This window comes from Zonotrichia leucophrys, chromosome 3 (genome assembly GCF_028769735.1).
Source record: "Zonotrichia leucophrys gambelii isolate GWCS_2022_RI chromosome 3, RI_Zleu_2.0, whole genome shotgun sequence".
Lineage (NCBI taxonomy): Eukaryota > Metazoa > Chordata > Aves > Passeriformes > Passerellidae > Zonotrichia > Zonotrichia leucophrys.
Window position 1 is genome coordinate 47,013,338 of NC_088172.1, and position 12,546 is coordinate 47,025,883.

The window sequence follows — 12,546 nt, forward strand, 5'->3', positions numbered from 1 at the left end:
AAACAAATCCAAATTAGTCTATAAGCTTTAAACCATGCAGTTCCTTAATTATAAAAGAAAAGCTTCTACTAAGCTCAAGAGAGATGAGTAGCTCTTGGAATATTGTTCATCTCATCTCTGCTTTCCAGTCCAGCCATTCCTGTTACTCATTCTATACTAGTTCCTTGAAATTTTAGTGCATGGGTAAGTTAAGATAATAGCCCACAAGGAAAGAAGAAGCACCCTGATGTATAGATACAGAATATTTCTGATACAGCAATCAGAAATTCAAAGGCTTTTCTTTTGCCATTTTCAGTATGTGGAAGGTGTTGCAAATAAGATACAGCCAATGTCTGATCAGCTGAAAGACAAAATAGATGACTTATCACAAGAAATTCGTGACAGGATGCTTCCAGAAAAGGTGTTGCAAGCTGAGAACCATGCAGGCCAGCTGAATGAATCATCTGCAGTGCTGGATGGGTAAGGCAGACATTCACTGGTAATGCTGAAATCAAATCATGATGCAGGTTTGCAAAATTGCTTCACAGAACTTGAAGGGCATTCCTCTTCTTTGACATCTGCCACTGGGGGTATACAAATTACAGGGGCATCTACAAGTACACAACTATTGAGTTAGTCAACTTATGGAGCTCTTGTAAGCAGTTTCCTACATCTTGTGATTCTTATAGGCTGCATGGACAGCAAAAAGTGCTCTCAGGTGCACTGATAGCACAGTTTAACTTATCATATGCTTACTGCTATGTTGTAAAAAATAGAAATTCTTCCTAAAGAGCTCCCTACACATTTTCATGTGCATTTGTTAAAAACAAGTAGTGTTTTCCTTTTTAAGATGACCATTTTGGTAGGAGACTATTACTGTGATTTTTAAATTGCTATATTGTTTACTGTCAGAAGTCCCCCTTACTGATGCACAGGAATTTCTCTACCAGTTTCAAAACTCTCTCCCAAAAAAGTAGGTGTCCTGGACCAAGATGCTTAAACCCAAGAACAGAAACTTCAGTTTCTGTTTACCACTATCACATTCCTAAATATAAGAACTGCAATGCCTTTCATTTATATGACCATATATGACTGCTCTTTCAGAAGAATGTTGCTATGTAACTCATCATGAAAATAGCTTCATGGAAAGAATATAAAGCAAAGTTTTGTTGGTTTTTTGGGAATTTTAGGGGAAAACGGGAGGGGTGTCTTGTTTTATTGCATTCTATGCTCTCAAGAAAGCAAGCCATAAATAGTAAGTGTAATTTGCAATAGTAATACCTAGAAAGAGACCATGGATATTCTGCCTCTTGGACCTTTCCCCAGCAGCAGCTTCAGAGTTTCATTATTTTATGAAAGCACTGCATGAAAAAAGTATTATTTTTTAAATATCAAGAATATGCTTCTTTTTTGCTGCTTCTATCTTTTAGATACTACCTGAAGACTTGAATATCCCAAAGACTTGTGAGCAGATGCTTAGCACAGTTTTTTCTTACAAGCATCTGTAATTTTGAGGAAAAGACAAGAAATTAGCTCTGATACTTGCAAAATTACTGGCTTCATTTACAGTGTAGTTACACTACTGTAGATACTCAGTGTAATACATGTTTTAAGGTGTGCATAAAATAATGATAGCTGTGGTTTCCTGGGTAAAAATGAATTTGAAAATGAGTGACTTTAGTGTCACACCCAACCACACATAAATATCTGAATACATGGAAGGTTGTTGTGAAGGAACTAAGAAAGAGAGAAAATGCAGACAAAAAAGATTTTCCTTCCCATTGGCAAGACATGCTTTGAGATATAGCTTTTTAACTATTCAAAAGAGACCTTTTTATGGGTGTTTGTATGTGCTTCTGTCTTAATGTAGGTGCAAGCTTGGCCTTAAGGACCTTAGGGTAGTGTTCAAGATGTTGTAAGAGCACCATGCATACATTTATCTGATCCAGAAATCAACCTCAGATTCTCAAAAAAAGACAATAAACTCCACAGAACCAAGGATATTAAAATTTATGTCTAAAGGCAGGTTGTTCAAAGTTAAAATTTCTAATGTGATACATATGAAGATACATATCTTCAAATATCTTCATGTGATACATGAAGATACATATATTCAAAGGACAAAGAAATACCGTGGTGCTGTGTAATCATGATAAAGCTGTTTCCTTCATGCACTGACAAGAAATAGTTGTACTTTACAGGCATATACAGTCTCTATCAGTTTGAGGAATTTCAAAGTGTATCTATCTTCACAAATGGCACTTGAGTGTCTTTCAGACAGTTCTAAATTTGGTGATCTAGATTACTGTTTTCTCTTACAGGAGAGATAGAGGGAGAGCCCTGTCTCTTCAGTCACCCTCTAAGGATTCCAATATTATATTGATTGACAATGAGGATGTTCTCTTGAGTGTTATAACATGGAACCATTAATGAACTTACCCTAGGAAAAAATTGTTATTTCTGCTGTGTACAAGGAAGCATTAGTATGGGCTTCTCCCTTGCGGCTAATTGCCTGCTCAAGAGTAAGCACCATTGGTATTTGGCAAATTCAGTTTAGGTTTTCCTAACGGGGAAGGATTTGAACCGTGTTTCTAAGCAGTGTTTGAGGTACTTGCTAAGTAGCTATTCTGGGCTCCACATTTGTTTAACAGAGCATCACAGAAACTTAGAGTAGCCTGGTGAGCTCCAGCCATAGTTGAGGAAAGAGATTCACTTTTCCAAGGATGATGCAGAGGCAGCTCAGTCATGCAGTTTCTGCAGTAACCTAAAGGGAGTCTCTCTCCCTCTTTTAGTTACATGCTGAATCCAGGGACTATATCTTCTGTCCACTTTGTCTTTTCTGTGGCATTTTGTAGAAATCAGTGAGTAATTGATGTGAGGATCAGAGCCCAGCTGTCACAGTTCTGCAGAGAACAGATAAATTACTGGGATTAATTTTCCTTTCTTACACACACACTGTCTCAATGACTAGTTTATACCAGCTGGAACAGTTCCAACAGAAGTAATCTCTGTCTCTTTCATATTGCCATACACCTGCATGGCTAGAGAATTTCCCAGAGGCAAAAATCCAAGTTCAGATCCATTCTTATCCAGTTCAAGCGGGGATTTTAGTCCATTTACACTTTATTCTTAAAATCAACATAGGCATTGGTCATAAAGGCTACTGAAATAGTTGTCTTCAAGTTCATTCTGTAGGTACAGAAATTCTTTGTAGAAAATGTTTTAATATATCATACAGAGATAGTGCAAGAAAAGTTATTTCCCCAGACTGCTGGCTGAAATTTCCCTAGGAAGGAGGCTAGATGAACACTGTTTCTGCACCAACAAATACTAACTGTATTTGTTTATAGCTGTCAGAATGGAGTATTTCATGTAAATTGAACATCACATTCAATATGAAGCATTACTGCCTATGTTTTTCATTTTGATCAGCGAAATTAACATTTAGGATTTGGTTTAGACTGTGAGATCTTCAAAACTAGCAATTCTGTGTTTGGCAGCCAGACCAAGTAATTAATTTTTCAGAGATTCTACTTTAAAACATGTCTGTGGTGATCCTTCATACAGTTCAGGTTTCCTCAAGTTGCCTGGCTCAGCACATAGCCTAAAAACCCACATGATGAATATGCTGCTTGTATTAGAGCATTAAGCACAGTGTTATCTTTTCTCAGTGTCTGGTCTATTTTTATATCATAGAACTTCTCTTTTAGTGAACATTGTTCTTTATGTCTTTCTGCCCAAATGAAATATGAATTCCATTAAACACATGATGCCAGATCTCCTGAAATCTCATATGTAGTGTTGCTCTCTAATCACCTTAGAAATAGCCTTAGAAATGCAGGCTGCTTCAAAATGTAGGATACTCTGTTCTGTTGAGCTCTGGCAGCAGGTTTAATGGTGTGTTTACTTTCCTCATCCCAACAGAATCCTTACTGAAGCAAAAAACCTCTCTTTCAATGCCACACGTGCTTTCAATGCTTATACTAATATCAAGGATTCCACAGATGAAGCTGAAAGAGTTGCCAAGGAAGCCAAGGCTCTTGCAAATGAAGCTATGCAAGAGGTAAGGAAAATAAGTACATTTAAAAGAACATTTAGATTTTTTGTGGAATGTGCTACATCTGATCTCAGATCCATGTTTTGCCATCTTAAAACTTTATGTGAAGACCTTTGCCATCAAACATTCTTGTTTTTGTGATCAGAAAGCTATGCCTCTGTCATAGCTATGTGTACCTTCAGACAGTCCCTATTTGTTCCTAACTCATGATCCTTACTCTGTGTTCCCCATTTTATTTTCTATCCTTCCTCCTGAAGAATAGTAAATAAAATGTGTATGGCTCAAGCCAACAGCTTTGAGTCAGGAGCCATCTGATATTCAATAGTGCAAGTTTAGATGTGAATATATTCATTAAATATGAAGAACTCGGTACCTTAATTAACTCTTCAACTTAGTTCCCTGCAAATGCTTGGAGGCGCTTCTCTGCACATCAGATGAACTGCATGCACCTGGCCAGAATTCTAGAAATGGAGAATTGTAGGAGGAGAGTGGAAATTTTATTCACTTTGTGACCTCTACCAGTTTTTGCACAGAAATTTTATTCTCACTATGAGGTAGCACCTGTAAATTTCCAGAGAAAAGGAAGAGAATTTTAAAAATAAGATTGTAAGGTAATGTCAGCTCTCCACCCTGGGTCACAATGAAGATCTTGGCTCTTTGATGCTTATACTGTGAGCAGAAAGCATTCTGAGCATAGCCAAAATTATCTTTTAGGTCAGATATCAAAGGAGTTAGTGGCTAATTTGTGGGAGTCGGTCAGAGACCTACAGGCATGCCCTTCACATGCATACAGAAATGTGAGGCAGTGGCAGTATAATATGAGAGTGCCAGAATTATATTTGATATAGGGACTTTTAGATGAGCAGAAACAACTTGTAGTTACAGCACATGTATGTGAATAAATGTACATGAATAAAAGTAGCTTACAGAGGGCTACTTCAGTCAATTATGAGAACAGCAAAATCAGTCACGTGCTTTGAAGCTCTGTATTCGTCAGAGGGATAAAGTAAAGGAGCCACTGCCCAAAAATTTCAGTATTTGTAGGCTGTTTATATTTTCAGTGTTTTTTCAAATAACATTAACCACTGTATTTCTCTCTTAATGAATAAAATCACCTCACACATTAGTATGTGCTAGTTCTCTGTAAATTGTTCTTTGTTTTACCAGAATGCCTAATTACACCACAGAAGTAAATAAGGGCCTGGCCCTTTTTGTTTTTTCCTTCTCATTACAATTTAATATGCAAAGTCTTTTTCTCCTTTAACAACTTGGAATGAGTGAGACAGGCAGCTGTTTCAGGGATTGAAAAGGAGAAAAAAAAGACACATAGAGCAATAAAGAAACAAAGCTAGCAATTACAGGATGATGACAAAAGTATATATATCACTGGGTGATTATAGCATAGTGAGAAAGGGGATTGATAATTTAAGTGATGGAGGTCAAGATAGATGATATGATGTAAATAGAAGCAAGTGAGTAGCAAGGAAAGAGATGAAAATATTAGGGTGATGTTTTCAGCATCTCCTTTGCATGTATTCATTAGAAGGAGCTTGTTTTTTTTTATGAGCAGTGTATGTGAAATGGGGATCTAGTTGATGAGGAAGAAAATTGAGGCAGCTGATGCCTTTTAAATGTGATTGACTTGATATAGAGGTCATTGGTGGTTTGCCATCAAATTGCTGCAGAGCAATAGATTTAGCTGTTATTTTTTATATGTTCATTTGAGGGATTTGAGCCAGATTTTAAAAATATGTCAGCTGTGAACTACAGTCATCCCTTCTTAATTCTGCTTCCTTGTTTGTATTTAAAGACTGTTGAATGGTTGCTCAGCCTAGGTGAAGAGTTTAACTGGTAACCAGGTAAGTCAGGGTCCCACTTTCTGGAGGTCCCAAGGAGCTTTTAGCTGAGCTTCAGCACAAGACCAGGAATGTACCCTCAGTCAGGGCTGTCTGGAGCACAGTGACTCAAAAGGCAGTGTTGGTGAATTTGCTCCCAGAAGGCAGCATAAGGCCCTAGAAAGTGTGATGCCAGCTTTCTGAGAAGCTGTTCTGGGGACCCTGTGACATGATAGAGATCATGTCTTTCCCCTCCCTTTGAAAGAGCATGTTCTCTTCTGTATGAGAGTTGCTGTGGATGCCTGTCTTCTGTAAAAGACTATGAGTTCCAGCTGGGAATAGATAATGGAGAAAAGTGCTGTAGCTCACTTTGCTTCCCTGATCCTCACCTTTCCTATTCACCAGGAATAATATTGGTGCAGGGGGATGAAGGTTTCTCAACAGCAACAAGCTGGTGTATGAACCAGAGACTGCATGGACAGGTTTTGGTTTTAGGTTCTATCCTCTACACCACTGGATCAAATTATTTACAAGAACCTTAATGATATCTCAAGGGTTTTTTTGTTTTGGTTTTGGTTTGTAATGGGAAAATTACTTAATTTTCAAATTAATCTAATGTTGCTAAAGCATGAATGAAAAGATGCTCAAATCCGTCGTGATTACAGGAAGCCTGATAAATTACTGGAAAGATGTATTAAAAATATGACAGAAAAATTCCTCCTGAGGTTTTTATGATGGATTTGCTCTCCCCTTTGAAAGCAAAATAAATTCATCAGGAATGAGAAATCTTTAGCATTCAGGCAGTTTCAGCATTCCATTACTTAGGTAGTAACTGATAGGAGTCAGGTTAGCATATTCTGGTCTTATCTCATAGATCAGAATGGGAGTTGCACACTGGATATTAAAAAAGTGGATTATTCTTCGGCTGTTTAGAAAGGACTTACAGGCTGGGGACTGTAGGAAGCACAAGGGACACATCAAGAGTTTAGGGTCCTGCTTTCTTCTTTGATTTTGACTTTGTTTGTAGGTGGTGCCCCAGCAGTTCTGTTGGCTGTCTAGATTTCCTAACATAAAGCTGCCTAGAAATCCTTGGGAGGATGCCCTTAGGTGCAAATAATTTTTGGTATCCATCTTCAGGACTAGCAGAAGTGAGAGTAACCCTGTTTCTTGCATAGGATGAAACTTCACAATGTAAGTGTATGGGAAAAGAAAATCATTCAAGAACAAGGCAGAACTATTTTTAACTGATTTGAATTAGCACTAAGCCTAAAAAACCTTGTACCTGTGTAAGTTCACGTGATCCTCAACACTCCCCCAGTGCATTTATGCCTCTAAACCATGACTGAGGCAGCACTGTTTGGGTACATGACATGGTCCCACTTCTGCATAAGATGAAGCAGAGGTTCAAACTGCACAGGGTTTGCATGGGGAGGGTAGGGGCCATGAGAAAGGCACAGGGACAGGAAGGTACTATCTGCAGATTGTGGACATTTTGGAAAAGACAGAATTAGAACAAATTAAATTCTAGAGACCCTGACAGTTTCAAATTTATTTTGAATCACAATTTTTTTTCCTTTTTTTTAATTCTCTTTTTTTTAATTCTCTTTTTTTTAACAGTATTTGTCCCAATTTAGAAAATAATGTCAAAGTCTGTTGGCTGTAAATCCTACTAAATTAAAGTGGTTCACCATGACCCAGGCTTGCCACAAGTGTATGGACTCACACAAAGTCATAAAATGTTTGGGTTTTAATTACTGACTGCTTCCTGACTTGACATCTCATGGACCACATGAAAAACTAGTAAAAAAGTACTTTTCTATCAGATGTCTTAATTAATCCTCATTTTCAGGATTGTTTTTAAAAAATTTAAAATAAAGCTTTTAATTAGTACAAATGTATTCTCTCTGAAAGGGCGCTTCTAGTATTAACTTTATGCTGAAACCTGTTTCTGACTAGTTGTCAGCACTTGCCCAATTACTGTCCCTGATTTGATGAACTTCTTGGTATTCTGCCTTTATAGAAGCAATACTTCTGCCTTTCCAACTTCATTGTATTGACTATAAACTGCTTCAGCAGCCAGTCAGCCATGCCTAGTTATATAACAATAATAATAACAATAAGAACAACAGCAATCGTTATTTTTGAAGTCTGTGGTCACAGAGTGATCACACCCTGGGTTCTGTTTCTAGTAGGAAAAGAAATTTAAAAGTATTTTTTGATTTGACAGGTGCATCTGTCCCAAAATCTGGCCTAACATTCTTCCTTCAGAAGCAGTCTTTTGCTTCACTGGGTAGTTTTTTGATGTTTTCCTGTTTTTTTTTTTATATTTTTCTGTTACCAGTGCTGCTTGTTACTATGTGGTAGAGAAAATCTATAAGAAACTCATTTTTTTCATCTTTTGAATGTATATGTTTTTGTTGTTGAAAGGAATGTGTACACAGCTTAATATTTCAGGTGAGCTTGGGAAATGGCAGTGATGTGTGCCTTAGTTCTTAAAATCACATAAAAGCTTGTATTTACATCCCATCTAAATACAAGGAATTCTTTAATAGCCACGTCCCTGTGACATGGCAACATATATACCGTGAGATATCCCCTAACAAAAAGCTTGGTTCTGAATTTTGAAAGTATCCAAAGCATTCTTTAAGGTTTTTAAAAGACAGAGAAACAGCAAATTCACTACATGTTTTTTACAGTGTCGTTGAAAAACATCAGAGCTTCAGCAATATGTGAAATGTCACTTCTGGGCTTGCTCATTATAAAAATAATGAATAGCAATAATAATTGTGTCATTTAATTGACACACAGTTAATTTTTGAGTATATGTATCTGCCCTGGAAAATGAAAAGTAGCTGCTTCTTAATTACAAACCAGTTACAAGGCTATGACCCATGACTAATACAGAATGTTATCTGGCTGTCAGGAGTATTCTCAAAGAAATGTATTCAGTATGAGGTGTGACCTGAGTTCAGTCTTACAAACTGAGCAGTAAGTGGTTCAGAACCTGGAGCATTTTCTACTGACTGAAAACACTAATCTAATTTAGAAAAATCATTCCATCTATTGATCAGTCTCTGCACTGAAGGTAGAGATGGATGTTTTTCAGGAGAAAGATCTTTAAGTAGCATGATAGGATGAAGGATGGTAACTTAGTAATAAAATTCTTTCAGATTAACTGCAGTTTGCCATTCTTTTAAAACTCTATTTCTTATTTCTTTACTCACCTAGCAATTACAATTTTTTAATGTAACCACAGATGAATCTCAGTTGTCATTGTTAGAGTCATCAGATCCAGTCTGGCCTCTAAAGTTTCTGTAGCTGCAGTTGGAGAGAAATACTGTATTTCATGGTGTTCTGTCTATAGCTGGAAGAATAAATACATATTGTATTGTAACACAGACATATTTTGTATTTTGGTTTTGGACAGTTTTGCTCTTAGAGTCAAATCTGTTTCTTTAATACTGTAAGAATGTCTCTCTTTATTGATGTAATCTCTCATATTCCAAAGGGGATCTGAAATACCATTAAAAAATTTTTTAGAAAATTTTAGAATTTTTTTATTTTAGTTCTGTTAGACTACTATTGTGCCTCTGGGATTTAATTCAGAGCCCATTGATGTGCATGTAAAATGTAGATGACTGTTCACTTAGATCATGATCACAAGTCTTTTATGATCTCAGACTTTCCTGTCTGTTTGACACTTTGTTTTTCTCTGTCCACAGACGTCTGGTCCTGAAGGATCACTGAAGGATGGTGCCAAGAACTCACTCAAGAAAAGCTTCAGGGTCCTTAATGAAGCCAAGATGTTAGAAAGTGATGTTAAAGGTATGTGCAGTATATGGCATTCAGACCCACTAAATAGAGCAAAAATATGTTGTGAGGCTCCTGTGCTTCTCTTGCTAACTACAATAAGGGCAAGAGTAAGGGCAGAAAAATTGCACAGAGTAAATATTGAAGGCTGAGTTTTAAACTTGTCACAGAGATGATGCATTAATCTTCCTCATCCTGCCAGCTTAGTTAAACTAAGAAACTAATAAGAGGCTTGTTTCTTATTAGAAGCAAGACAGATTTTCATAATAGAGCCCTGTCTTCTATGTTTTGGCATACAAAATTCTATTTTGCCTCCTGGGAGATGCATTAAGAAGAACATGCAGCATAAAGGAGGTGATCCATACACCTTAGTCATCTTTTGGCTATTACTGCACTTTAGTTTTGGCAGCTCTATGACTTCCAACTGCAGAACTCGTTAACAAGTAAACACAATGTTTAATAAGGTCATAAAGCATAATGTTTCACACAGTCATTAATTGCATTTCATTGTCATACACTGTTTGAAAGTGAAAAACCTTATTATTTTCTTGTAGCCGAACTGAGGGAAAGAAATGTGTCTGAGTTGCTAGTAAATCTTGGGTGTATATTTAGGGTCTTCTTTATTGCAACTCTCTACTTCTAGATTCAGTACAGATTTAGGGCTGGAGGAACACATTTCAGGAAACATGTTATAGAAAATCACAAGACTATTGGAAGAGGCCAGTGTGCAATTTCAGTAGCATGGCTGAAGTGGAAAAAAATAGTGATTCTTTCTGGAATGCAAACTGCTGCAGCTTGCCATGGCTGGTGTATAAGAGACACTAAAACAGCTGTGTGAGGCAGCCTCTCCCCTGCCACAGCACTCCCGTGAGCACACTCAGCACCTCAGAGTGGAGTCCACAGCTCCCTGTGCCCCCCAGGCAGGTCTAGTGGAGTAAAGCACAGTTCCCTGTTTTCAAGGACAAATTACAATGGTGTCTCTACAAGGATGGACGTGAATTCCCTGTGTCCACACAACTGTCCAATTTAACCCTGAGACAAGATTTATTACTGCAGAGAATTTTGAAAAAAGTTATTTTCCCATTGTACCAGTGAAATTTTAAGTTGATAACAGTTTCGTAATTCAGAAGAAAATGTCCAGACAGCCTAAAGGGTCATAAAGCAAACTTAATGCAAGCAGGCAGCAATGCTTAAAATGCACATATTAGATCTTTGTCTATGTTTTTGCCCCTAAATGAAGGGTAATGAGATGGAGCTTTCTTTAATGCTTTCCAATACATCTTAAAGTGCTTCATAAAGACAAACATTCTGAACTTGAACAGTATGCCTTTTTACATCTAATAAAACATGTCCATGCTCCACAGCTAGACCCTTGGAGATCAGTTAACATTGTGCCCAGAATGCAGATGTGTGAGAAGAAAATGCAATGACATACTTCTATTCCCCACTCTGCTTTTCCACCAAAGTGGTGATATTATTAGTATTGTGAATAACTCAGAACATGTGTTATTAGTATTATGAACTAATTCTTTCTGGATGTCTTGCTTTTCCTATGAGAGAAATTGAGAGTTCAATGTCAAACTAATAGAAAGGTATTTTCTTAGCATCCTTATAAAGCCACCCTTTCAGAGTCTCAGCTGGAAGTGCAGGATGGCTAATGGGCACTCTATAAAGATCTGGTAGACAGAACTAATCACTAGCTTAAAATTTCTCTGTCTGCACTATAGGAAGTACATTAGTTTAAGTAATGAAGACCCATAATCCACTCAGCTAATATACACTCCAAAAATCCAGCCTGAGCCATGATAGAGATGGGAGTGTTTTCTTCTTACATTATGACATTCCCCTGATTTGTGGCCAATTACCTAAGTTATAAAATGGCTGTTAATCATAAAAATGTTTTATATTACCACCAAAGACTGCTGAAACAGTCCTTACAAAGCAAAGCTTGTGACAGAAGCTATTAAAATGAAGATTTAGTCATTTCTCTCTCTGTGGGGTTAGGAGTTAGAAAGAATAAGCCTGGTGCGAGAAGCAAAATCTGTATGTAGTACTGTGGCTAGGAAGGAATTTTGAAATGTGGTCTATCAGTGTATAAATGCTGCTGATCAATGAAAAGTGAAAATAAGATACACAAACTCCTCTTCAGCTCGAGACTGCTGTCAGGTGGCTACTGAAATTCTGCTAATGTAATTTCTTTTGCTTAAGAATTGACAGCTTGAGGGGGATGTGTCTTGTCAGACTACATGTGAATATTTTTAGCTAAAACATTTTCCAGCTGATAGGCAACATATCCAGCTTATAGATCCCATGTTTGTGTATTTTCCTCTGAGTGGTCTTTTTGCTGACCTGGCATGTTGTATTCACCAGATTATGGCAGTCAGTGCTGCGGGTACTTTTTTGAAAAAGTTAACCTTAATTAGCTGCATTTCTCTAGTTACATTTCTTTCTCCTGTTTGTTCCTAATGCCAGTTTCTAAGTCATGCTTGGTTTGGGAAAAAAAGAATCAGTTTGTGACCCATGTTCCTCTTTATAGGATGAGACTGTGGGGAGCAGGAATGCTATTTGGAAGAAGTAACACAAAGATAACAGAAAGGGATGTGTGTAACAGTCAGTTCATTTCTGCAGTCTCCAGTCAATAAGAGCAGATGCATTTGTTGCTCCTTGTAGATTTCCAACTTTAGTCTGGTTTTGGGATACATGAATTTAGTAGCATAGCCTCATTGCCGTTTTCTTGGACAGTTTCATGTGGAAAAACTGCATTTATCCATACTGCCAAGAGATACCTGTTTCCACTATGTTCCTCTATATGTTTGTTCCACCATGATGGTGGCACATCATCATCAATTAACCAGTGTCACCTAT

General features: G+C 37.3%; 1 protein-coding gene across 8 annotated transcripts in view; it reads left to right on the plus strand.

Moving 5' to 3' along the window:
• The window catches only part of LAMA2 (laminin subunit alpha 2), a 334,549-nt gene that overhangs the window by 269,396 nt on the left and 52,607 nt on the right, over positions 1–12,546 (plus strand). For all 8 annotated transcript variants that reach the window (XM_064708035.1, XM_064708043.1, XM_064708042.1 and 5 more), the window contains 3 exons: positions 296–459; positions 3,904–4,042; positions 9,594–9,696. In XM_064708035.1, the coding sequence (XP_064564105.1) occupies positions 296–459; positions 3,904–4,042; positions 9,594–9,696 (406 nt within the window). The remainder of the gene's footprint in view (positions 1–295; positions 460–3,903; positions 4,043–9,593; positions 9,697–12,546) is intronic.